The sequence below is a fragment of the Myotis yumanensis genome, unplaced genomic scaffold, assembly GCF_028538775.1.
Source record: "Myotis yumanensis isolate MYYU_CA2020_CCGP unplaced genomic scaffold, mMyoYum1.0.hap1 SCAF_5, whole genome shotgun sequence".
NCBI classification, from domain to species: Eukaryota; Metazoa; Chordata; class Mammalia; order Chiroptera; family Vespertilionidae; genus Myotis; species Myotis yumanensis.
Window position 1 is genome coordinate 66,815,631 of NW_027223756.1, and position 27,633 is coordinate 66,843,263.

Genomic DNA, 27,633 nt, shown 5'->3' on the forward strand with positions numbered 1-27,633 from the left:
TCATCATTTTTGGTTCCTGGTATTTATTTATGATTTTATAATTTATATAGTATCTATGTATTTTTGTAAAGCATGCCTGTGTAATGGGGTCTGGCATAAATAATAGATATATAGACATACAACTAATTAGGAACATTGGGTATCACTATTACTATTATTATTATATTATCTCTCTATCTTTAGGAATAATATTACCAGGTCAAAGAAAGAATATGTGTCTTCTTCCTTCCACCCCGCTTCATTTTCTTTAATCAAAGAAGCTGATATTCTAAATACCTCTATTAATATTACACTGGCTTTATTTTTTTTTAGCACTTAACATTACCTAACATGTTGTTTATTTAATTTTATTTACTATTCATCTTGTTTAATCTTTATGTTCACATTAAAATTTAAGCTCCAGATAAGCACAGAGTTTGCTCCCTATTGTAACTCTAGGGACAATAAAAGAACCCAGCACACATCAGGAACTTTAATGTTTGTTAAGTGAAAGCATAGTGTCACATATGGGGATCTGTAGCTTTCCATTAAAAGTAGCCAGAAAAATATGATTTTATAGTACTTCATAGAATTTTCATGAAAACAGTCTCAAGTATATAACGTATAGGAACATTCATTAATTCAGTAGTAAAACATTTAGAGTATATGTAAAATAAAGGACACCATGATACAGATTAAATATATATGTATATATAACATATAACACATTACATATGTTATCTATTTACTTAAATATACTGCATATATATTTTTAAAATGTCTAGTGTTTCTCAAGGAAAATAAGACATTAAAATAGTTACAATAGACAGTAGAATATGTCATAATGTAGGACATACTATTGAACTTGAACTAAAAGAATTAAGGCTGTATTTCAGTTGTACCTCTAGACAGTATCTCTTAAATAATCAATAGATAAAATTTGGTCAACTGTAGATAAGAGGTCATTCCAGAAAAACTAATTAAAAAAGAAAATGCAAGTTTTGAGGAACAATGAATAATCCAAATGTCAAGAAAATTCATGAAAAGAAAAATTCCTGTAGTCTGAAATGGGAATGATAGCACAGAATTAGACCATAAGTAGAACAGTATATTTTGAAGCAAAGGTTTTTCAGGAAACCAAAACTGAACTGCCCTCTAGCCATGTTTTTGCCTTTATAATTTTTTTTTTTACAATATAGAAAGTGAAACATTTATCTGTGCTATAATTACATCTTTAACCATACTGAATTGTAGAGGAATTCACATTATTTAAAAATATATTTGCAAAGAGCTTGATCTTCAAGTTTATTAGATCTACCATTAGCTGTGTGAACTTCAGCATGTCATTAATCTTCTAGAGCTAAGATTCTTATTTAATTTCCTCTGTATATTAAAACAATATTTCCTGTCTATAAGTCTGTCTCTATTTTGCTTATTTGTGTATATTGTTCATTAGAGTCCACATTTGAATGAAATATGATAGGAAAAAAATTATTTCCCTTCAGATTTGTAATAAGAATCAAACTATTCTACTTATATGGCTGAAGCAGTTGGGTGGGGGTTGTGGGCCTGGAGAGGGTGAAGAGATTGAACAAAAAAAGAGAGAAAGAACTCATTGACAACAGGGTGGTGATTATGAGAGGGAGAGCAGGTGGAAGGGGTATGGGAGAATAAGTGGTGATGGAAACAAATAAAATAAAATTTGCAAAAAATTGACTTCCCTTCAGATCTGTAGTTCAAATCAAATTCTTTTACTTAAAGAAGATGCTTTAATATGTTGCAAACACATAGAGTGTGCTCAATAATTCTGAGCACCCCCTTCTCTTAGAAGATAGTCTTACCCAGTCTAACTCTGTAGGATGGCTTTTCTATTCTTTTTCTTTGTTGTTTCTTTGAAACTTTCAAGACATTTTGCAATGAACTAGAATTTTCCATTTTGCTTTCAACATCTTGCCAGTATCTTTTAATTAACACCAACCATCTAGTTATGAAGAAAATAAAGGTATTATTATCACAGAAAAAAACCCATATCATTTGTTTTCTGAGAAAAATTATTAAACATCTATAATAATAAAAGCATAATATACTAATTAGACCAGACAGCCAAACGACCATCCAGACGTCATTCCGGATGAAGCCGCCGCAGCAGGGGCCGAGACAGAGGTGGTTAGGGGCAATCAGGCAGGCAGGTGAGCAGTTAGGGGTGATCAGCCAAGCAGGCAAGCACTTAGGGGCCATCAGGCAGGCAGGCAGAGTGGTTGGGGCAATCAGGGCAGGCAAGCAAATGGTTAGGGGTGATCAGGCAGGCAGGCAGAGGGGTTAGGGGCAATCAGGGAGCCAGACAAGTGGTTAGGGGTGATCAGGAAGGCAGGCAGGTGAGCGATTAGGAAAGGGTGCAGGCCGGGCTGAGGGGATCTCTGCCTGCCCACCCCTCACCACCACCCCCCCGCCCCGTGCATGAATTACATGCACTGGCCCTCTAGTTGATTTTAAGAGAATAAAAATCTCTACATTTTATGCATACTCAAACTATATTTATACTCATACAGTTAAATCAATTACTTTTATGAAATCACCAAGAACTGATACTTTGAGGTTTCTTATTAAATTCATTTAATTAAATGGGTATATCCATTTCTACGATATGTGTTGACTAATTTTTTAAAAAAGTTTTGGTGTTTTGCATAGAAAAGTAGTGGGCATAGCCTATTGAAGGACGGTTCTAAACTGCCATATGCTATTCTCTGAGAACCCAAATATCAAGCTATAAACAGGAAATTAAAGCACTCTCACACAACATTGTTGAAGAACCAGTATGTAAGTTACATCTAGTCAAAGGGTGAGTGCAAATGTCTTCTAGTTATATATAACAAAATTTGAAGAGAATAAGTTTTACTTGAAGAGAATTTTTGTTTTGTTTTAAAGAGTATTTTAAATAATCTGTCTGTATTATTAATTATTATCATTAATAGCATTAAATGAATACAAAACTCAGGCTTACTCAGTGAGATGTTCAGGATTACTGATAGTAGCAGAAAGTGCCAGAAAGGGACATCGAATCATAACAAGAAGATGCTCCCAAACTTCGGCTCCAATTTCTCCCCCAAGACAGTGAACCTGGCAATGTGGTTAAATAAACTCAATATTAAGTCAGTTCCACTTTTTCTCCCAAAATACTAGTAGATTATGCTACCAGAACTTATTATTTCCTTCTCTCTCCACATTCAGTAATGTTCATTCACTCCTGACAAAGTTGTTGATCAAAGAATCCCAACATGACTTTGAGGAGAATTAAACTGGATTTGAGAATAATATATTGAGAGATGACTTGTTCTATTATGCATGATGATAGCTGAACTGTGAAAAAGACTATCACATGTCATGTTAATAATGATTATAAGCAAGAACAAGTTGAGCAAAAAAACACACTTTGTACGTCTTGTTTACAAATGAAATGTTGGCTAAATTATAGCAATTACTATAAAAAGATAAGATAATGAAAAACCGCTCTAAAAATATAACATTTTACTCATGTATCACTAATCCTATCACTGAAATACAGATAAAAATGTTTATAAAACAAATTAATTTGAAATAAATTGATTTGAAATTAATTTGAAATAAACTGGTACAGGATAAGAGCACTTATCCTGTACCAGTTAGAAATCTAGAGAAAGCCTAGTCCCCTGACTATAGAAGTTCATTCATTATTAGTTTGATACAATGATATGGACAATTAATCTATATATCTATATCTATATCTATATACCTATATATCTATATATCTATATATCTATATATCTATATATCTATATGGCTAATATGCAAAGTGTCCCCCCGGAAGTTCAACTGGGAGTTCAATTACTCGCCATGACATGTGCTGACCACCAGTGGGCGGCGTGGAAAATGGTGGATGACCAGCAGCAGCGGCAGGGCGCTGAGGGAGTGAGGGAAGGAGGAGGTGCGGAGGCGGGGAATCTGATCGCTGGCCAGGCCTAGGGACCCTAACCTTGCACAAATTTCGTGCCCAGGATCTCTAATAATAATATATGAAAGCCAGAACATTTTAAAAGACTTGATTTAAAATAATCTCTGTAAAATTTTCAGCTAACAATAAACCTGAATTTAGTAAAATTAGATTCTTATGTAATTATAGCCTATCTATAATAATAAAAGTATAATATGCTAATTAGACTGGAAAGCCAAATGACCTTCTGGATGTCCTTCCGGATGACCTTCCGGACAAAACCAGGGCTGCGAGGGCCAAGCCCCTTGCAGGAATCTCGTGCATCAGGCCTCCAGTATTTATAGAATGAGAACCCAATTTCAAAAGTCTTATTTATGCTTAATTTCTAATTTTTACTGAAGCCTTTATTTATGAAGCATTTATCCACTATGAAGTATTTTGGAGAAGTAAAGAGAAGCTTTCAAAAATCTTTTAGTCAGACTTAGCCAGTTCGGCTCAGTGGATAGAGCCTGGGCCTGTGGACTGAAGGGTCCCAGGTTCAATTCCAGTCAAGGGCATATGCCCAGGTTTTGGGCTCAATCCCCAGTAGGGGGCGTGCAGGAGGCAGCCGATTGATGATTCTCTCTCATCATTGTTGTTTCTATCTCTCTCTCCCTCTCCCTTCCTCTCTGAAATCAATAAAAGTATATTTTTTAAAAAAGCTTTTAGTCAAGCTCGGCTCACATGGCTCAGTGGTTTAGCATCAACATATGAACCAGGAGGTCATGTTTTAATTCCTGGTCAGGGCACATGCCTGGGTGTCAGGCTAGAACCCCATTGTAGGGCCTGCAGGAGACAGCCAATCAATAATTTTCTCTCATTATTGATGTTTCTATCTCCCTCTCCCTTCCTCTCTGAAATCAATAAAAATATTTATTTTAAGAAGCTTTTAGTCAAAACAGAGAGAAAAGAGAAAAAGAAAAACATGTATATAACATCAGAAATATACTGATAATAAGGTCATTTCAATAAAGTGTGTGTTTGAAGGGCCAATAGTTTGGAGATGCATGTGAAATTTATAGTGATGAAGTGAAACTTGATAAGCACTCTTTAGTATTTTAACTAAAGATGCAAAAGACAAGATTTAAAATAAGCATTCTGCAGGGTTTTTTTCCCTTCATTGTTATGTTACAGGACAATCAATCTCATCTTTTTACATTACAGATAGATACCTCTGTGTGTCTGTGTGGCAATAAAGCTCAGGAAATGGAAGCAGGCTGCCTGTGTTCTAACTTTGGCTCTGCACTTAACGTGGGTGAACTGGATAGAGTTCATCTCTCTTTGTCTCAGTTCAGTAGCCATAAAAATAGGCACTACTTTACTGTGTTTTTCTGCAGAATAAATGGCATTATAGCTGGACAGTTAGCTATTAAAATTTTTATGTATAGCAATATGTGTAATAGAATTATTTATATCTCAGGGGTGGAGAACATCTGGCCTGAAGGCCCATATAAGGCCCACAAAATAATTTGATCTGACCCTGCCAAGCATTAGGGATGAGTTAATTCAATGTTTGACCAAATATAGGGGGCTCATTTTTAGGTTGATAATTTTGTATGGCCTGTGAATGATGTTATAAATATCTAAATGGCCCGTGGCAGAAAAAAGAGGTTCCCTTGATCTAACTGAATCTTCGCATTCTTTTTAAACCTTTGTTTTATTGTGAATGTAACATTTAATAATTGTATAAAATATAGTTTCGTATTAACAAAGTATGATTCAGATTAACTAAGTAAAACAAACATCCTCATAAATCAAGACAAATATTTCCAGTATCTCTGAAGTCCATGCTAGAACAACCTTCTTCAGCGGTAACATGTTTTTTTAAAGTTATCACTTGGTTTTCATTATACTTCTTTACATATATACATGTGTGTTCACAAACAATAAAAGTTGATTTTGCTGGTTTTGTAAGGTTTTTTCATTTGAATTATATATTTGCTCAATATTACAATTTTAAGGTTATTCTGTTATATTTATTTTCATTGATCTATGTATTCTGTTGTGTAAATATACCACATTTTGTTATTATTTCCACTCTAATGGACATTTGAGTTGCTACTCTTAACATGCGTGAGGGTTCTTAAATTGTCTTATTTTTTAAGTTCTTAAATCTTTTTTTTTTCTAGTCCTCAGATATATAACTCGGATGGGAATTCCTTGTTCACGAAGTATGGTCATCTTCATTAGATTGTTAAAAGGATTTCCAAAGCCCCCCCCCACCCCCACCCCTGCTCACAGTGTATGGGCCTTCCCATCACCCCACTTCCTCCACTACAGGGACACTGTCAGATTCCCACCTTTACTGCCTCATTGGTGTGTTTCATTGTGATTTTTAATTTAGTTCAGTTTCTTTTCAGGGGTATATTAGACATTGGAAAATCTCATTTTGGGATTGCCTTTTCTCTTAATATTTTAAAGAAATCCTTATATATTTTGAAAGAGAGGTCTTTGCCAGTTTATAAATTACAAATACTTCCCACTCAGTGGCTTATAATTTCATTATCTTAATTATATATTTCGATGAATAAAAATTCTTGATTTTAAAATAAATTTGTTAAACTGTTTTTCATAGTTTGTGCTTTTCAAGTTTTTGCTTAAGAGGTCTTTCTCTACCCCTAAGTAATGAAGATATTCTCTTCAAATAACATAAAGTTTCATAAATTTGCCTTTTACACTTTTGTGTTTAAACCATTTGAAATTGATTTTATGTATGAGGTGAGGAAGAAATCTATTTTTTTTCCTCTTCCATATTGACTTCCATTTTTTCCAATACTGTTACCAGTGCCACGTTTTTGTTTTTGTTTTAAATAAAATGTCTATACCTGGTTCTATTTCTAATGCTGGCTGATTTGTCTATATTTTTATCCCTGTTTCAAAAGATATCACTCCATTATCATAGGTCTACAATTAAATCCCAATACCTGATAGAGCAAGTTTGTTTACCTTGATCTTCTTTTTTAAATGCATTTTTTGGCCTACTTTAATCTTCTTTTTCAAATGAATCTTGATTACTTTTTCCCTTCTGCATTTCCATGTGAGTTTCAGAATCAGGTAATCAGTTTCCTCCCCACAACACTCAAATGTGCACACACAGTCACACATACAAATACCACAAAAGGACAGGAAAAAAATCTGAGTTTTTATTGCGATTGCAATGAATCTATAGAAAAATTTAGAGACCTAATTGTTTAAAATGATCTATTTGTGTCCAAAATGACCTATTGTGTAAAAATAATCTATCATAACTATAATCATAACTAGAAGCCCCGTGCACAGAAATTCGTGCACTGGCAGGGGGTGGGGGGTCCCTCAGCCCAACCTGTGCCCTCTCACAGCCTGGGACCCCTCGGGAGATAACCACCTGCTGGCTTAGGCCTGCTCCCCTGGTGGCAGATGGCACGCCCGATCCTGAGGTGTCTGCCCCATCTCCCCCGGTTGCAGATGGCAGGCTGGATCCCTCGCTGGGGCGGGCGGTGGCTCGGGATGGCGCTGAAGTCCCTGTGGATGTTCAGGCTCTGAAAGCGTCGTTTTTCTTTCTTGGTTTTGTTTTTACTTCTTGAAATTGAAATGTGTTAAAAATATTTTAGAAATGAATAGGTCAAGCACCCAGTGAGGCCTTAAAGCCTGGGGTGCTTGCTTGTGTTGTCCGAGTCTAAGCTCGCGGCGCTGGAGCACCCCCGGGAGACGGGACCCCGGCGTGGCTCTGTCTCCTTCCCGCAAACCTCACGCCCAGCTGCTGCCGGGTGCCCCACTGTCCTCCTTCACTCCTGGTCTCTGTCCACCTCTGGCCCACGTGGGGGGGCGTGTTTCTTCCTGAGGAGCCATCCTGGTCCTGGCCCTGGGCCTCCACTTCCTCAGACCCATCCCCCACCCCTGCACCAGGCCCGCCTTACAGCAGAGTCTCCCGTCCTCCCCTGTGCTCGCTGCTTTCCTGATGCTCCTTTCGCTTCCAGAGCCGCCCGTCTTGCCATGTGCCACGGCCCTTCGCTCTTCCGTGGAGACGCCCAGACCTTTCTTTCCTTTGGGTACTTCCGGGGCTTTCTTCAGGTTTCCTTTCTGAGCTGCTTTTCTGATTTTGGACCTGGGAGCCAGGCCTCCTGCACCCGCAAGCTGCTGCGCTTCCTCTAAAATCATTTCTCTCTTAGGCCCCAGCCCCTCAAACCCCCCTGGAAAGCATTGGTCGCTTCCTGTGCCCGTGCGCTTCCTGCTCCCGGCATTTCAGGTAAATGGAGTCAGACAGCCTGGGCCTTTGCACTGGCTTCTTCCCTCTGCTCCGTGTTCGTCCTCGCCGCCCGCAGCGTGTCAGCCCTGTGTTCCACTTTGCTGTCACCCACTCCCTGTGGGGACATAGTTCTGGGGTCGAAACTTTTCTTCTTTGTTGTTTGTTTTAAAATAACTTCTCTAATGTATTGGTGCCTAGTTCCAATAAGCATAAGCCTGATGCTCGAGTAGGCAGGTTCGGGTCTCCTGGCTGTGCACCTGGGGCTCACAGCTCCGGTGTCACTTCTGAGGAGCTGCCTGCGCCAGGGGTTCCTACCCCTGTGTGTGTGTGTGTGTGTGTGTGTGTGTGTATGGGTGTGTCTGGTGGGGGTTGCCAGCCTCTCCCTGTCGTGGGGCTGGTGGCGGCTCCAGATCTCGCTGCCACCCGCCCCGCCCCGCACACGACAGGCCCAGATCCCATGCTGGGGCAACCAACGGCTGGGGATTGCGCTGCCGCCAGCCCCAGGCAGGGCGGCGCAGCGGGATCTGCCTGCAGTATGCAAATTAGCCGCCATCTTTGTTGGTGGTTAATTTGCATATTGCGCAGATTAGCCAATGGGAGGCGTAGCGAAGGTACAGTCAATTACCATGTTTGTCTATTATTAGATAGGATCAGTGCAGTTATAATCATAATATTGAATTTTCCAGTGAGAAAACATGGACTATTTCCCTAGGTATCTCTATTCATTTTATTCTTTTAAAATATCTTATTAAATATCACTTAGTAAAGGTTAACAATCTCTATATATAAAAGCCTAAGCAACCATTACAACCAGTTGACCGAACAACTGGTTAACCAAACGACCGGTTGACTGGTCACTATGATGATGCACTGACCACCAGGGGACAGACACTCAACACAGGAGCTGCTCTCCTGGTGGTTAGTGCGCTCCCACAGCCAACCCCCCATGGCCGGCCTACCTCCTGTGGTCTCGATCGGCCTGATCGCCCTGATTGACAGCCAGGCTGAGGGACCCCACCCATTCACGAATTCATGCACCGGGCCTCTTAGTATCTTTATAAAAGTCCTGTACATTACAAAGTACTTTGTATATTTAATGGTAGCAGAAATGATATTTAAAATGCTTGTTTATCTAATTTTCTCAATATGTGTTCCTATAAATAAATATGAAAATTATTTGTCAATTTGAATTTCAAAAGATGAAAAAAATATGAAGATATACTTGACCTAAATATAACTATGCTAGATATAGGTTTTTTTTAAAAAAAGTATATCTTAAAATATACTTTTAATTAACTTATGAACCAAAAACTAAATGATAATGGCAATTAAAAGATATTTTAAAGTGAATCATAAAAATGTAATGTTTCATATGTTGCTAAAGCAGTGCTTTAAGATTAATGTACAACCTTCAATACATTAATGTGTTAGAAACTAATAAATACATGTATTAGAAAAAACTCAAATTTCATGTTCAAATTATATTATCTTCCTAAATTTGCAGCCTCCTTTGTTTGTTTATTTCTGTCTGTTTACTTGTTTTGTTTCTTATTTGCATTTTGTTTTTTATTTCCTTCTGATATCATTCAGCAAATGAATGCTAGCTAGCAACATGAGGCACTTTAACTTTTAAAACAGCAATAGAGTGACATGACCCATTTTAGCCATTAATGCAACAAGTATAGGTAATAGGAAAGTACCTCCTAAAAGATAGTTGGTTTTGTGGGATAAAAGTTCTATGGCTAAAAGAAGAAAAGTCTATTGCTAATGTCATTGGTTTGTCCAGTGCTTTCTGGGATACTTTCCCTTTACTATTATCACTCTTATTCTAGAAATTTTTCATTTTCCCTTTTTTATTCCTTCCAGATCTACATTTTAACACCCACACATTCAATCTATCCCTTCCTGAATGTTTATTTTAATAACCGTCCATAAGATTGCCATCTTTACTAAAATACATAAGCTACATATTTTATGTACATACAAATATTTAGTGGAATAATAGTAATGAAGGTAGCATACCTCATCAAAGATGACATATCTCATCCTTTTCACCCACTTTTGATTACGAGGTGATAGCAAGAGTATTTCCAAGCACTGAGGCACTGTCACCAATATCTGTTGTTTTTTTTAAAAAAAGAAAACAATTGACTTGATTTTTTTAAATCTCAAGCTTTAACTTCTTATTATTGTTGACATTATTACAGATGTCTCCCATTCCCTCTCTTTGCTCCCCTCCACCCAGACCCCACCATTCCCTTCCTTTTAAACATCCATAAAATATTTAGATGACACAGTATATTCATATAAGCATTTCCATTAAAACAACCATCTCATCTGTGGAAAAATAAAACAAATGTGAATAACAAATGTATGTTGATATATTGAAATAGTTAAGCTTATTTCATTAAGAAACATTCTCCCACATAGTACATTGGGAATATAAAATCATCACAGTTTGAAACCATCACCATTGAAAGATTTGAAATTTCCTCATATTGAAATTTCAGAAAAGCATTTTATTAATTATAGAAAATATAATTTATTGAAAGTTAACCACTTTATTAAGTAAAAATTATATAAACAATGTTAAAATATAAATATATTTCACAGGGTAATTGTGAATTTAATTTATCCTCACATTAAAACCTTGCAGTGCCTACCAAAGTGCCTTAATACGCATTATTATTTATTATGCACTCACGTCGGTGACATACCTGACAATTCAAGGTGTCATGACGGTAATCTCTGGTAAACACTCCACACACCACTAGTCCTTTTGGCAGTGCTTTGGTAAATAGACTGCAGATAGTTCCTACCACTTGATTAACAAGAGCCTTAAATCATAAAAGACACAATGTGCTATTCAGTAATTATTGACAACACTGAACAAATTGTTTAAAGTAAACAAGTATCTGGAACAACTTTACAAGCAAAAAGTACAGTACCAATTTTATGTAACTCTTCCTTTTTTTTCTTTAATCCTCACCCAAGGATATTTTCCCATTGATTTTTAGAGAGAGTGGAAGGAGGTAGGGGGAGAGACAGAGAGAGAGAAACATTTATGTGAGAGAGACACATCAGTTGGTTGCCTCCCGACTAGGGCCAGGGATCGAACCTACAACCAAGGTACATGACCTTGACCAGAAGTGAACCTGGGACCCTTCAGTCTGAGGGCTGATGCTCTATCCACTGAGCCAAAGAGGCTAGGGTAACTCTTTATATATATAGAAAGGCCTATATTCACGCAATAGGCCTTCCTTCCCCTGGCTGCTGGCACCAGTTTTCCTCCGACACCCGGGACCCAGGCCTTTGGTCCGGCCGCAGCGAGGCTTGGCTTCTCTGCTGTGGCCCCAGAGAGCCTTGGCTTCAGTCTTCAGTCTTCACACTGCCCAGACCCTTCAGTCTTCGCTCTGTGCCTGTGTATGCAAATTAACCGCCATCTTTGTTGGGTTAATTTGCATAGTCACTCTGATTGGCTGGTGGGCGTAGTGGAGTGACACCAATTTGTATGTTTCTCTTTTATTAATATATATATATATATATTTCTATTGATTTCAGAGAAGAAGAGAGAGGGAGAGAGAGATAGAAATAGCAATGATGAGAGAGAACCATTGATTGGCTGCCTCCTGCACACCCCACACGGAGGATTGAGCCTGCAACCCAGGCATGTGCCTTGACTGGAATCAAACCTGGGATCCTTCAGTCTGTAGGCTGATGCTCTATCCACTGAGCCAAACCATCTAAGGCTATATAACTCTTTCTTAATAAAAGAATACTTGCACAAATGCTTCCCACTGGTTCCATTTTAAAGTTTTCCTTAATGTATAATAAATCACAGTTCTTATTAATGTGATGGCAAAAAACAATAAGCAACAATCAATGCCACAGAAATGGGATATTTATTTGAACAGGTGAAATCAGATGATGAAATTTTATTTAAAATTCTAATTGTTTCTCCAATAATCTGCACATTCCTTAACTTCCCTGAGCCTCAGTTTTCTCATCCATAAAGTGAGAGGACTGGGACATAGGACAGAGATGATCCCTCCCAACACTGGCATTCTGAATTTCTTCTCTCACTGCATCTTTAAGGCCTGCAATGAAGTCTTCTCCTTGGGAAAGAGAGAGGAAGGAATATACCAAATCCCTTCAAGATAAAGAGAAAAATTCTGATTCATCCAAGAGACTCTAGACATCATTTTACACAGGTTGCTATAAAAAAAAAAGACTATAGAATTTGCAGCAATCAGGGATTTTCTACAGAGCATGAAAGCAAAATAAGAATGGCTGTTTTTTCCCTCTCCCACTTTCTTTTATGAACTTATCTATCCTCTCTTAACCCTGGCACAGATATCAAATGGTTTCTTTGAGCAAAATTCTCAAAAGTGTTAAATCCCTATTTTTAATAAGTGCTGGACCTAAGGAGGTTTAGGCAATAAAATGAATAAAAAATAAGGGTGAATGATACCATTTATCGGTCATTGTTTACACCCAGACATATTCGAAGATGCCTTACATACATCATCTCCCTTAATGCTTAGAATAAAGGTACCACAGCCTTCCCCACCCCTCCTTATCCACAAAGCATATGCTTCTAGACTCCCAATGGGTGCCTGAATCCGGGGGTAGGAGTGAGCCTTATGTACAGTACTATGTTTTTTCCTATACATGTATGCCGTTTCACTTGAAGGAAGCATTTTACAGCTTCTCCTTGGCATATCCAAATTGCCAGTGTCACTGCTTTTGCACTTGGCACTGTGAGGCCATTATTAAGTAAAATAAGGTCACTTGAATACAAGCATTCCGATACCTTGACAGTTAACCTGATAACCAAGAGGGCTGTTAAGTGATTAATGGACAGGGAGCGCATACAGCATGGATACACTGGATGATTCATGTCCTGGGCAGGACAGAATGCAAGACTTCATCATGCTACTCAGAACAGCACACAATTTAACACTTATGAATTGATTATTTTTGGAAATTTTCATTTAATATTTTTGGACCATGGATGACCATGGATAACAAAAACTATGAAAAGCAAAACCATGGATAAGGGGGGACTACTGTAAAATGTAAGCATTTTTATCCTCTTTTTACAGGTAGAGAAACTGAGGTAAGAAACTACCTCAAGACCACACAGCCCACAAGCACTCGCATCCATGACTGCAATGCTGGAGTCTGTATGCTCTCGTACCTCCCCAGGATTAAGGGCACAAACTATAGTTGAGGAAAATTACAATAAGATACAGAGTGTCATATGCACACTATACCTTTGTTGGAGCAACATACACAATCACCCCTTCATCACTCTCTCTCAGGATTTTCTCCATGCAGTAGTAAGAAGCATAGGTTTTCCCTGATGATGTCGGGGCAACAATTACAGCAGATTCACTGTTATCTACCACATCAAGAAGTTCCCTCTAGATTTAAAAACAAACAAACACATTTCATTTTGAAAATATATACTTAGTGTCAAATTTTAATTTAAAAACAACTATATTTCAGGCAAAGCGGTATTCACAGTTCCTTCTGAGACATAGTAGGGTACAGGATGGCATAGATGCAGAGAACAGACTGACAGCTGTCAGAGGGGAAGGGGAGGGGTGCTGGGTGAAAAAATGAAGGGATTAAGCAAAAAATAAATAAATAAACATCATAGACAGATAACAGTATGGTGATTACCAAAGGGAAAATGGGGTGGGGGAGGTAGAGAGAGTAAGGCGGGTAAATGATGATGGAAGGACACTTGACTTGGGGTGGTGAACACACAATGTGATGTGAACCAACTGTTTCCATCGAGTTCCCTCACTTTTCCATGCTGCAGATCTTTTCAGGAAATACCTGCCATGTGTCTGGTATAAAATGATGCACCCTGGGATCTGGATCACTTCTTTCTTCTCGAAGTAAGTAATGGCCCATATACGTTAACTGAAACCGAGCTGCTCCCATACAAACTGAATATTTAGAAATATCCTTCTCGGCACTTGATTCCTGTACCTAAGTAAATATGACATATTAGATTTTCATGTTTACAATGTTTATCCTGGGCAAAGAAATTACCAATCATGGTGTAGTTTGCTTCAACAAGATTATTTTATGTTTTACAAGTGTTCAGAAGTAGCAATGATAGAAAGCCTTGGCTATTTTATGTGCAGTACCATGTTTTACAGAATGTAAGTAAAATGCAGTATGAAGTTAATCTTTTTATTATAAATCAGCATAAACTTTGAATATTGTTAAATATGAACAATTCCCTACACACACACACATACACATATACAGAATAAAATATGTGTTTAAATTGAGGACCATAGCACCCCTAGTGCAAATAAAACATTTATTCTATGTAAAAACACACCCATAAAAATTTTTAGATCTGTGTCTATACAGGATGATACATAGCTAATCATCAATTTAATCTAATAGACATTAATTCTGAATACATCCCATAGAATATTTTACACACACACATATATGAATGTCACATAATATTTTCTATAGCACCTACCTGAGGATATAAAGAGTGTGCCAAGTTGTCAAATCCAACGTATTTTAAATATTTGGCTAATTTTTGTCGATCTGTATTTTTTAATAGTTCTGAATGCTTTTCATGGATTATATGAATCCTTTTCATCAAGCTAATTATTATGTTCATATCTCTGGATTTTGTTTCTGTTTAAAAGAAACATTGTCATACATAACAAGTTATACAAGATATTGATAATAAAACCCCAAAGCTGATTTAATTTTATTGCAGGATAAGAAAAGCATAATCATATGAATCACTGATAATAACTGAGGAATTCATAGTTTCTAGTCAATTACATTACAGTGAAGAGCATGACCTCAAGTAAGAGTAGGATTGCCAGCTTTAGCAAATAAAAATACAGGCGATACAATTTGAGATATATATTCATGACATTTACTTACAGTAAAAAAAAATTGCTATTTATCTGAAATTCAATTTTAACCTGCCTGTATTTGATTTAGGAACTTCAAAAGTTCCATTTCTAAACTTCATTTTATTTATATAGAAATTGGGGACATTAAGTCTCACCTCATATGGTTACTATAAGGATTAAATAAATTAATTTATATAAAATGATATAATAATGGCAGCAGTTATTATTAACCATAAGAAGTAATATGGAGAATGAATTAATGGACATTTTTTAATTCTTTTTGTTGTTACTAATCCTCTCCCAAGAATATTTTTTCCATTGATTTTTTAGAGAGAGTGGAAGGGAGAGAGGGAGGAGAGAGAGAAACATTAATGTAATAGAGACACATCAATTGGTTGCCTCTCACATGTGACCCACAAGGGCCAGGATTGAACCTGCAACCCAAGTAGGTGCCCTTGACCAGGACTCAAACCCTCAACCCTTCGGTGAGCAGGCCAATGCTCTAACCACTTAGCACACCAGCCAGGGCAACATTTTTTTTCTTTTAGTATTTACTTTCCTGTGAACACAATTAAAAGATAAATATCTTTCATTTTCTCTCCAATCAAAAATATTCATTCTTTGGTTCTCATCCAAACACTGCTGTGCCCAAACTTACTAATTATTTAATTTGTGCATACCTCTTGGAGTAAGGATGTTGTATTAAAGTTCTTGCTCTGTCACTGACATTTGGGCATGTAATTTGTACTCCTAGAACCTCAATTTCTTACATGTAATATTAGGGTAATGGAACCACCTCAGAGAATTGTGAGAATTTATATACATATACAAGGTGTCCCCCCCAAAATGTATAACACTTTAGCAACTAATAGCTCAATTTTGAAAATGCAATGCATTTTAATAAACACTGCCTTTATAATTATTAAAAATGTGTATACATTTTTTTGGGACACCCTATATATGCTAGGCCCCTGAATAATATTTTATTCGACATCATTTCATTATAATGTTAACGAGGTGCCTTAGGAACTTAACTTCAGTTAATATCAATTAGCCTGTAGTAAAATTAGTTTCACTATACATTGATTTTCTTAAAGTCACAGAACCTACAGATGACTTTACATGAAAATTTACTGTATATAGCTTTGGTTGTGGTTATCAACACTATGCTGCAGTTAGTTCAGCATGTGCCTAAGTCCCTTAGGAGACTATCATTAAGCACCTTCAGAGCAGGTCCTATGCTTTTCTGGTCAGAAGCCCATGGACACCTAATAAGGTACTCAGCTCATGACTGACCTTGAAGAACTATTTACTGAATTGAATTTCAGGTAAAATCTATTCACCAATACGCATTACATTCACACATAGCCATGTTATTAGTGAATCAAACAAAAGGAAATCTTCTTACCCTTTAGACATCAAGAGTTTCCAGTCATACAGGCCAGAAGAATCAGTATATGTGGCCAATATCAACTCTTTTGCTCTGTTCTTACTGACCTTTTATTTCAAGATATTTCTAAAAGTAACATATTATTTACCTGGTTTTGAACAGCATTCCATCCATAATTTGAAACACGCATCCAATCCTACCATTTCTGCAGCAAATTTTACAGATTTAACAGGGCATGTTTGGAGAAAATCTTCTAGTTTTTTTATTCCAGAATTAGGATTTTCTTTCATTTCCTTTTCAATATATACTGACAAGTTTTTCCATCTTTCTTCCTCTTTTTTCTCTAGTTTAGCTAGCTGTCTCTTTTGGTTTTCCTTAATAAATTTTTCTGCATTTGTCTTTTAAAAAAAGTAAGAAAAATCAACAGTAAAACAAATGTTTCCACGATAATACATTTGATTTTTTTTCAATACACAGCTTTTATTGCATCTTTTAAATGTCACAAAGAAGTCTGAGGAATCATTTGGCATCTTGCTGTTTCTACAGCTGGACAGCTTAGATCATATATTCATCAGTCTGCTGAACTGTTCCCTTTTTAGAAACATAGATACTACCTGGTTTGCTGAATCAAAGCAGCTAAATTTTATACAAGTCCAATGCCATTTCCTTCAAGAATTAACTCATCTTTCTGAGCTTGAGCTACTCATCTGACCTCTGCAGATATACTTTTCACCCAAGAGATTTCCAATTTCAACAAGAGAACCATCTTCCTGAGTAACAATCTCAATGGGGAAGTGAGTAGACAAAGACCTTTTTCTGTAAGGGAAGCCCAGTGTAACACCCTTGCTCATGTTCTGTACGTGACTACAGACAGTGCAAATAGTAGCCACTTCCTCTCTATTTCCCTCTATTTGGACTATCTGGAGCATCTTCTTTTTCTTTCCAAGGAGACTGAGTTCTACATTGATGTGATTGACGTCCCTTTGCAGGGTGCCTGGGGCCTTTCATAGCAACTGTGTGTCCCTTCACAGCGATGTCCGAATTTTCTGGAATGTTGACAGTCTGATTGCTGAGAATGGTCTTCCTCTTCTCAGTAGATGTGGCAAAGAGAGAACGTCTTTCAATACGATGTTTTTTGAAAGAAGTATTTAATATCTTAAGCCACCAGTTCACTACTTAGCACATTGAAGTAGAGTATCACCGAGGACCTTAGGTGTTCTGAATAATTAAATGTAAACATCTATATTTATACAAGCATGATAATTCAACATTCCCTTCTTTCTATCCTGAGCTTTCATTTTCTTTATTTTTTATTGTTTTTTTAAATATATATTTTATTGATTTCAGAGAGGAAGGGAGAGGGAGAGGAGAGGGAGATAGAAACATCAATGATAAGAGAGAATCACTGATTGGCTGCCTCCTGCATGTCCCGCACTGGGGATCAAGACCACAACCTGCAACCCTGGCATGTACACTGACTGGAAGCGAACCCTGACCTCCTGGTTCATAGATCAATGCTCAACCACTGAACCACATTGGCTGGGCTATTTTTTTTTAATGGCAACACTATTACAAATGTCCCCCATTTCTCCTGCCTTTGCCCACATCTATCCAGCCCCCACACCCCTCCTTCTGGCCATCACCACACTGTTGTCCACAGGCTATACATATACAGTATATTCTTTAGCTAATCTCTTTAGCTATTATTTTATTAATCCATATGCTGAAAAACAGTCTTCTGGCATTCCAATCTGTGAGGTTGGGTCTAAGAAAAACCATTTCAAACGAATATCCAATTAGGATATATATCATTTATTAAACTAGGCTAAGTGTGGTATAATTACGAAAATTGGCCAGGAGAGTAGCATGCTATGCTTTCAGTGGTTCTCAACTGTCCTAATGCCGCGACCCTTTAATACAGTTCCTCATGTTGTGGTGACCCCCAACCATAAAATTATTTTCATTGCTACTTCATAACTGTAATTTTGCTACTGTTATGAATCGTAATGTAAATATCTGATATGCAGGATATATTTTCATTGTTGGCGACCCACAGGTTGAGAACCGCTGCTTTATAGAAAAACCAGTGTAACTTTTGCTCAGTGATTCCAGGAAGAAAAATAATAAGTCGAAAAGGGATTCAAAGTCATCATGTCTAAAATTGTAATATCTGGACTACAGTATGCAAAAGAGAATGCTGCCACAGCCAATCACTGTAACAAACTTTCTTGTCCAGAACTCAGGGCATGTCCTTATTTAACTCTCCTTCCTTCACCTTCCATCTCCGCAATATGGAGACAATGGACCACCTCAGGAACTCCAGAGTACCAATTAAGTGATGTTAACTCCTCCTGGGAGTGACACAGCCTAACCAGAGGTAAAAAGGTATCACTGGAGAGAGAGGACTACATCAATAACATCCAGAAAAAATGAACTTCCTTAGCACAAAATAGAGAATAAAGACTAAGAAAATATTTTAAACATATATGACAAAGATTGATGTTGTAAATAGCTCTTAGCAATTAATAAGCAATAGTAAAAGGACATAAAAGAAATTCATAGGAGAACAAACACAAGTGGCCTCAAAATTTCAGAAAGATGCTCATATCACTGGTATTGAAAGAATTGAGATTAAAACCTCTGATTGGGAGGAATAAAGAAGAAAACAAGCACTCTCATACACTGAGGATGCTAATCATTATAGCTGAGTGGATAAACAGGCAGGTTCTCAGGTACATCCTGGGTCGAGGACTCACTATGTAACTCAGCACAGTGTTTTTCACGTTAGAGTTTGATAACTCAATAACGTATTATTATTTGTATTAATGTTAAAATAAGAATAAAATTTTGGACAGCTCTCTTATATGAGAATTTATATTAAAATGAATATCAAATATATATCAAAAGCCCTAAAATTTTTCATAGTCTTTGATCCAACAGTTCTCTAATTAAAAAACTGTAGAGAGATTCTGATAAAATTATGTTTATCACAGCACAGGTTATAATGGTAAAATAATGGAAACATAAATATTAAAAATGGAAAGATAAATATATTATGGAATATTAAGAAAAATATTTTTTAAAGTTTATTCCTAGCTCATTGAAATAAAAAGTTCTTTAAAACACATTAATAGGAAAAAATTATAGAACCATATGTAAATTTTAAAATTGTTTGTGTGTATATTTGCCAGACAATAGGGATGAGGGGGATGGGTGGAGATGGAAGAGAGTGTAGGAGGATAAATTGAGACGGAAATGAATAAATAAGTAAGTAAGTAAATAAATAAATAAATAATAACTTATACAACTCAACACCAGGAAGATATACAATTTAACTTAAAAAATGGACAAATGACGAGGCTGGTGTTACACAGTGGTACAGGATTGATCTATGAACCAGGAGGTCATGGTTTGATTCCCAGTCAGGGCACAAGCCCAGGTTGCAGGCTTTATCCCCAGTGTGTTGTATGCAGAAGGCAGCCAATAGATGATTCTCTGTCATCACTGATGTTTGTATCTCTCTCTCCCTCTCCCTTCCTTTCTGAAATCAATAACAAAAATATATTTTTTAAATGAATAAAGGACCTGAATATACACATCTCCAAAGAGGACATACTGATGAAAAATGCTCAATGTCACTAATTATCAGAGAGATGCAAGTTAAAACCACAATGAGATATCACCTCACACCTGCCAGAATGCTACCATCAGTAAATCAGCAAACAATAGTGCTGGCAAGGATGTGGAGACAATGGAACCCTACTGCACTGCTGGTGGGAATGCAGATTGGTGCAGCAACTGTGGAAAACTGTATGGAGTTACTTCACAAAATTAAAAATGGAGCCCTGGACGGTGTACCAAAAGGTTACCCCTGAAATTGCTGGTCAGGGTATATGTCCGGGTTTTGCACTCGATTCCCTATGGGGGAAGTGCAGGAGGCAGATGATCGATGTTCTGCTCTCACACTGATGTTTCTCTCTCTCCCTCTCTCTCTCTAAAAAATTAATAAAAATAATTTTTTAAATTAAAAATGGAACTGCCTTTTGACCCAGCAATCCCACTTCTGGGAACATAGCCTAAGAATCCTGAAACACCAATCAGAAAGAATATATGCATCCCTATGTTCATAGCAGTGTTATTTACAACTAGTGACCCGGTGCATGGATTTGTGTACATTGAAAGGAAATTAACTAGAAGGTGGCCTGGGGGTGAGACTAGGTGAGATGGGCTGGACACGCCCTGGAGCCAACCTCCCGCAGCCCCTCCCCGGCATCTGCGAAGTGAGCAGGGTCCCTCTGACAGGTGGGGTCCTGGGGCCTGGCCTGTGGGGATCAGGTCAAAAATGGCTCTTTGACATCCTCCAAGGGGTCCCAGAGTGAGAGAGGGCACTCTGCAAAGTTTCTATTGTCCAGGATGTGGAACACAAATGCAAGTGTGTAGTAAACCAGATTCAGGGCCAATAGTGCCCCAGCAACAACATAACCCATGACCAAAGGTGGAATCGGGCTCCCTCCTCTATTGTTTTGGGGTGAGTCACCTGAGAACCACTGCTGCAAAGTCACTGCAGCTCCTGTGTTGAGTGTCTGCCCCTTGGTGGTCAGTGTGCATCATAGTGACCAGTTGGACCAGTAGGAGAGACACTTAGCATATTAGCCTTTTATATATAGATAGATAGCTAAGATCTGGAAACAGCCTGAATGTCCATCAGTACATCTATGTATATAAAGAGGTAATATGCAAATTAGGCTGAGATGCCATAACAGTCACTGCCAGTCAGGAGGAGGTTATGACACGCAGATGAGGCCCAGAGCATAGATGGAGACAGAGACAGGGGGACCTGCCTGAGCCTGCATGGCAGCTCAGGCAGCCCGGAGCAGACACAGGCAGTGGGGCAGGGGGTCCTGGGGCTGGCTGAGCTGCCACACCAGCTTGGGTGGCCCCGGAGCGGACACAGGCAGGGGGACATGGGGGGTCTGGGGAGGAAGTCAGGCCCGGGTCCCCGCCGCCCGCCACGCCAGTCAGGCCTAACTTCCATGGCGGCCTGAGTAGTAGGCAGAGGACAGACCACTGAGGGTCTTATATACCATAGCAGGGAGCTTAGATTTTATTCCACAGAAGGAGGAAAAGTGAAGAATGTCAAGCATGGGAGCATCCTGGTCTTGCTTTCCTTTCAAATGAGCCATTCTGGTGGCTGTGGGAAGGATCAGTTTAGACAGCTGCAGTGTTTTGGGGCCCAAGAAAAAGAGAGACTGATGTTTGGAACTAGGATTAGACAGAGGCTGTGGATCACAGACATATTTATGAGGAAACCTGACATAACTATTTGGCTGATTACACAGGGATGAAAGCAAACAAAGCAAATGGTATTAGCCCAGGTTTCCAGTTTGGGCAACTTCGTTGAATGGGTGATTCTAATAATTGGGAGAAGGTATTGAGGAAAAGGAACAGTGTAAGGGAGCTTGCTTAGTTCAGCAATAGCCAGACAATTAGGACAGAAGACAGACTTAGTGCTCTTTCTTTGCTGCAACGTTTGTTTTTCTGCCTTCAGCCACCACCATGGAAGGCTAATGTGCCATCTTTTCTCCTAATCTAGGATATTATCTATCTATCTACTACACATTCCTATCACCTAAATTAGCTTTCCTGCATTATCCCTTAAACATACTTATCAAAGTCATTCAATGCTCTGTGAGTATGGGGACTTTCAAGATATGGAAACATTATGAGCCTATATAGATTGATAAGAGAAATTGGGTGCTCAATTTTTAACAATAAAAATCAAATACTGAATGTGGTCATGCCAGAGGCATACTTTTAATAAGCCAATGTCTCTTTACTGAAGTGTCTCACTTCAAAAGAGATCCTCTCAAATAATACAATGCATAACACTCATCTGGGTTGCCTATTAAAATGTAGGACCACACCTTGAAAAACACTCCTTCTAGAGCTTATTTTGGTGGATAAATCTCCCTCCAAGTAAAGCAATCCTATATAATAAAAGTGTAATGTGAAAATCAACCAAACAGCAGAACAACTGGTCAGTGGGGGGCGGGGCCAGCGAGCAGGTGTTGCCAGGCCAGCCAAGGCGCATGCCAGCAGGCAGTGGGAGGGGATGGCGATGGGGTGGGGGGTGGCAACCAGAGGTGACAGGGCGATGGGGGCTGGCGCTATCCCATGATCGCCCACCTGGTTGCCTCCCGCAGAGGAAGGCCACGGGCGGCAGCAGCAGCGGGGCAATTCGGGGCAGGGCCACCCCAGCACCATCCCAAGATCGGCCTGCTGGGGTCACCTTACCCAGAGGGAGGCCACCAGTGGCCATCGTGCAATTGGGGGCGGGGCCGGCCACTCGCTGCTCACACCAACCCAATCAGCCCACCGGTCACCTCCCACAGAGGGAGGACAGACTGTGACTTAGGCCCGCTCCCCACTCTCCTAAGTCATCAGTAGGACATCCCCAAGGGGTCTCCAATTGGAGAGGGTTCAGGGTAGGCTGAGGGAACCCCCATTGCATGAATTTCGTGCACCAGGCCACTAGTGAGTAGATAAAAAAGCTATGGTACATTTACACAATGGAATACTCACAGCCTTAAAAAAGAAGAAAATCTTTTTTGTAACAGCGTGGATGGAGCTGGAGAGTATTATGCTAAAGTGAAATAATTCAGTCAGAGAAAAACAGATATCATATAATCTCACTTATATGGAAAGTCTAATGAACTAAATAAATTGATGAACAAGATAGAAACAAAGGCGTGGATACATGGAACAAAATGACAGCTAGCAGAGGGGAAGGAGGTGATGGGGACTGAATGAAAGAAGGTGAATAGATTAACTCAAGAACATATATGCATAATCCATAGAATACAGACAAAAATGTGGTGATGGTCAGAGGGGAGAGGGTAGGGTACGTGGAGATGGGAAAAGTGGGGGAAAAGGGACATCTGTAATAGTATCAGCCATAATAATAACGAAAAAAGTATTTTTTTAAAAAAAGTAACTGTGGGAATGTGGCACAATTTTATTGATTTTGTGATACTTTTCTAGATAATCTAAATTTACTGAATGTGTTTGACCTTTATAATCTTTTTTAAAAAGCTGTTTAAATTTTCAAAACAATGTGCTATTATGAAAGCACATTTAATGACACAGAAAAATGATCACTTTATATTGATTAGGTGGGGAAATAAAAGTATATAGGGGGAATTTTTGTAAAAAAAAAGCACATAATGAATAAAAATGAAACTTTGTAGTTCAATATATTAATAGTGTTTATCTGTGGAAAGTGAATATAGACTTTTCTCCCCTTTTTTCTTACCTGTTTTTCTACATTTCAAAATAAATCATTAAATAAAAATATAGCATGCCATACTATAGATTATACAGCCACAAAAATGTGTTTTAAAAAATTTTAATAACAGGAAGGGAAAATGACTACAGGAAATGCACTAAAATGTTAAAGTCCTATTAGGATTTTGTTTTCTTCATTATACTTTTAAATATATATATATATTGATTTCAGAGAGAAAGGGAGAGGGAGAGAAAGTTAGAAACATCAATGATGAGAGAGAATCATTGATTGGCTGCCTCCTGCATGCCCTCTATTAGGAATCGAGCCCACAACCTCGGCCTATGCTCTGACCAGGAATTGAGCCATGAACTTCTGGTTCATAGGTTGACACTCAATGACTGAGCTACACAGGCCAGGCATCATTACACTTTTTCCCCCCCATTTTACAAGTATTTTAAAAGTATCTTTGTAATTTGTGGTTAGTATTTAGAGTATACTTGATTTGACAGTTATTATTTATTTTTAGAAAATGGGGTTTTTTGCTTCTCTGATAAGACATGTGCACAATGATGGATATTGTTAATGAAGATCCCATATGGAATGAGTTGAACTGTAGGATCCTCACAAGACCTAATAGATCAAGAATGTACCTGGTGTTTTTTTTTCTTTTGTACTGAAGAATTTTCTGGAGGTGGCAGAGCACTTCCTCTTGTAATCCTTATTGATTTGTTACTTCCTACCAAAGATTTTCCAAAGACATGATAAAAATGATGTAATTTCTGCATGTCCCTTATTCCTTTGGCGTCCTTGGATTTAGCTGTAGGAAATAAATACATCATTAAAATATGCTGACAATGCTCTTTATAAATAAGAATTTTATTTAGAAAGCATTTGTGAAAAAGGCTTTGACAAACACTTGCAAACACTTAAAACTTGCACTAATTATAGACATGTTAGAGATTGAGATAGAGAAACTCAAATTATTTGAGCCATATTTAAATAACATGGTACAATCTAAATCAGTGTCTTGTCATTTTCACTTTAGTACAACCTATTAGGCATTATGGGTACATCCCATAGAATAAGTCAATGGTGAGCTTACACTTTTCTTTTCTTCTAGGACATCAGAACCACAAAAGTAACTTTAGCTCTTTGGCATTTTTGATGGCTCTGGGCATAGTGTCGAGAACAAAGGACATGAACACTCTGGAAGAGCTTCCAATTCAGAAACAAGGTCTCTGGAAACCACCCCCAAATTAGGTCAGAAACATTTGGCTAAAACAGCTAATCAAATTCCAGAAAATGTGCAGCAGTACTGCACACAACTAAAAGGAATTTATCGTTCTCCATGCTGCTGCCGGAGTAAATATAACCCAATCGTGTTGCTCATGTGGTTTGAACATCTTAGTGGCTTCCTGTTGCTCATCTATCATTCAGAATCCTCACTAAAGGCTACATGGTTCAGACCCATCTCACATCACTCTCTGTGCTACAGGCCCTCTGGCCACTTCCTTATTGGCTCCACCACTACCACACACCTGCATAACTATCTTCATCTCTCAGATTTGGTTTGAAAATCCTCAATCCCTCAAGCCTATCCTTGGTATACTCTTTGCACCTGATTGTAGTAGTCATCATAATCTCTCTATATAAAAGGCTAATATGCCAAGTGTCCCCTTAGGAGCTCAACCAGGAGACCGGGAGTTCGATCAGTTGCTATTATGTTTGCTAACCACCAGGGGGTGGCATGAAATGAAGGAAGGCCCCGGCCGGCAGCCAGAAGGCCCCAATTGGCCCTGATCACCAGCCAGGCCTAGGGACCCTACCCATGCACAAATTTCATGCACCAGGCCTCTAGTTTTAAATAAGTATCTCTGCAATGGTTTGTTTAACATCTTCTATTTCCTGCTAAACTGTGAGCACTACAAGAGCAGGAATATATCTTTCATGTTCCCTGCTGGATTCCCGGAGCCTAGCCCAAAACTAGGCACATAGTAACTCTCAATTCATAGGATAGATACTGAATGAGTATGTCAGAGTCCTGCAATCCCAATCCAGCTGCCACTTCCCAATCTATAGGGAATCCTAATGGTATCCATGCGCCGGGGAAGGCACATGGGCATTTTTTTAATTTTTCCTAAACTGCTTTTCCTGTACCAGCTTTCAATCCAAGAAGATAACAAGATTAGAGAACTATAGTGGCCTGTAATATTTAATTGGTAAATTAATTACTAAATCATTTGAATATCTTTTACTTATTTCACTTAATTAATAATTATTAAATAGCATTTTAAAGCAAATAATATAATTAGTAATTTGGACAAACAATGAAAATATAATGTGATTAAGGAAGGTGTTAGTTCTCATGAGATAATACAACAGGAAAGTTTGAGAAGAACAAATAATTAAAGATATGTTAATAATAATATAATTTGTTGTAGGAACCTAAGAAAAAATTTTTAAAAGATTCCCCATCTCAACAAAACAACTCCCCCACCCCAATTAGACTGATTGGAATCTCATTTTTCATACTATAGAAGCCAGTTCTTCCTGGTTCTGATGTAAAAGATGTTGGAAATTTGTATGCTAGCCTGAGAGAGAGAAGAAGACTATAAATTAGATTTCACTAATCTCTAATCACTCATTTTTTCTTATACATTAGATACAATTTAATCTATAAGAATGTTGAAAATGTTGATGATATTAGTTGTACTTACCGTCACTGTTGCACTTTGTCCTTTCAAAATCATCACTGAGAGGTCTAGAAGAATGCCAGTGTGTGAGTTCATCAAATTCTTTCTTCTTAGAAAGAGATGTAACAGCTGAGTCATCACTAGGAATACAATAAAAAGGCATACATTATAATACACATATAATTTTTTTCAGTTTCTACTATAAGCCATGAACTTATTTAATGGGTCTCTACCCTTAATTTTATGATTATAAGTGAACAAAATATATTTTAAAACAATGCATCTCATGAAGAAATAGTCAAGAAGTGTAGAGAGCGCCCAGGAAGGCACATGGGCATTTCTTTAATTATTGTCAGCTGAAGCCAGTGGCGTTGGCAAATCCACTTCCTGGAAACACATTTTGCTAAAAGGCAGGAGTGTTGTCAGCTTGACCTTCAGCCCAGGTGCCAGGGGGTGGGTTTTGTTATTTAAATCCAGCCAAGCACCAGGAATGAATACGACTCAGGCCCACCCAAGAATGCACATAATCTCCTTTGTCTTGACTTTTAGTAAAACTTTCTGTTTTTTGCTGTATAAAATAAATACACTGTACTGGCTCAGGGTCACTGTATCTGTCCCTGTCCTGATCAGAGGACAGTGGTCCTACCAGGCCCCAGCTTTTTTCTTCCATCTCTGTGTCTGTCTCTTTCTTTCATTTTCTCAATCCCCAGCCGCCTCTACTCAGGAACCAGACTGCTCTCTAGCTGCACTGGACACGGAGAAGAGAGACATATTTACAAAGAAGTGGACAAGGATATCTGTAGCACTGTCATCTCTATAACAATAAAAAGTGCATACTAAGAATTTATTTGTATGTAGGAATGAATTAGGCACCAAATAACAATAAAGGGTATATAGCATCATCTATAAGATATGAAATTTCTAAAGTTGAGAGACACTTCTGGATTATTTTAGCTTGTTTGTGTGTATGTGCATGTACTTGTACAATATTTCAAGCATAGAGAAAAACAGTTAGAGAGTAAGTGATATGCATGAACCAAGATATTCACTGAGTTCCTGTTTTGTGCCAGATACTCTTCTAGATGCTAAGAATATGTTAATGAGCAAAACAGACTTTTAAAAAATGTCTGTGGATTTTATACATAAA

General features: G+C 38.1%; 1 protein-coding gene across 5 annotated transcripts in view; it reads right to left on the bottom strand.

Moving 5' to 3' along the window:
* The window catches only part of LOC139010675 (probable ATP-dependent RNA helicase DDX60), a 91,198-nt gene that overhangs the window by 31,925 nt on the left and 31,640 nt on the right, over positions 1-27,633 (bottom strand). For all 5 annotated transcript variants that reach the window (XR_011471558.1, XM_070415438.1, XM_070415439.1 and 2 more), the window contains 10 exons: positions 26,511-26,626; positions 24,444-24,610; positions 16,657-16,906; positions 14,725-14,888; positions 14,058-14,213; positions 13,487-13,636; positions 10,928-11,047; positions 10,233-10,328; positions 2,981-3,096; positions 1,821-1,960 (listed from right to left, as the gene is read on the bottom strand). Coding sequence is in view for 4 of the 5 variants with exons in the window: in XM_070415438.1 (XP_070271539.1) it covers positions 1,821-1,960; positions 2,981-3,096; positions 10,233-10,328; positions 10,928-11,047; positions 13,487-13,636; positions 14,058-14,213; positions 14,725-14,888; positions 16,657-16,906; positions 24,444-24,610; positions 26,511-26,626 (1,475 nt within the window). In the remaining variant the exon portion in view is untranslated. The remainder of the gene's footprint in view (positions 1-1,820; positions 1,961-2,980; positions 3,097-10,232; positions 10,329-10,927; positions 11,048-13,486; positions 13,637-14,057; positions 14,214-14,724; positions 14,889-16,656; positions 16,907-24,443; positions 24,611-26,510; positions 26,627-27,633) is intronic.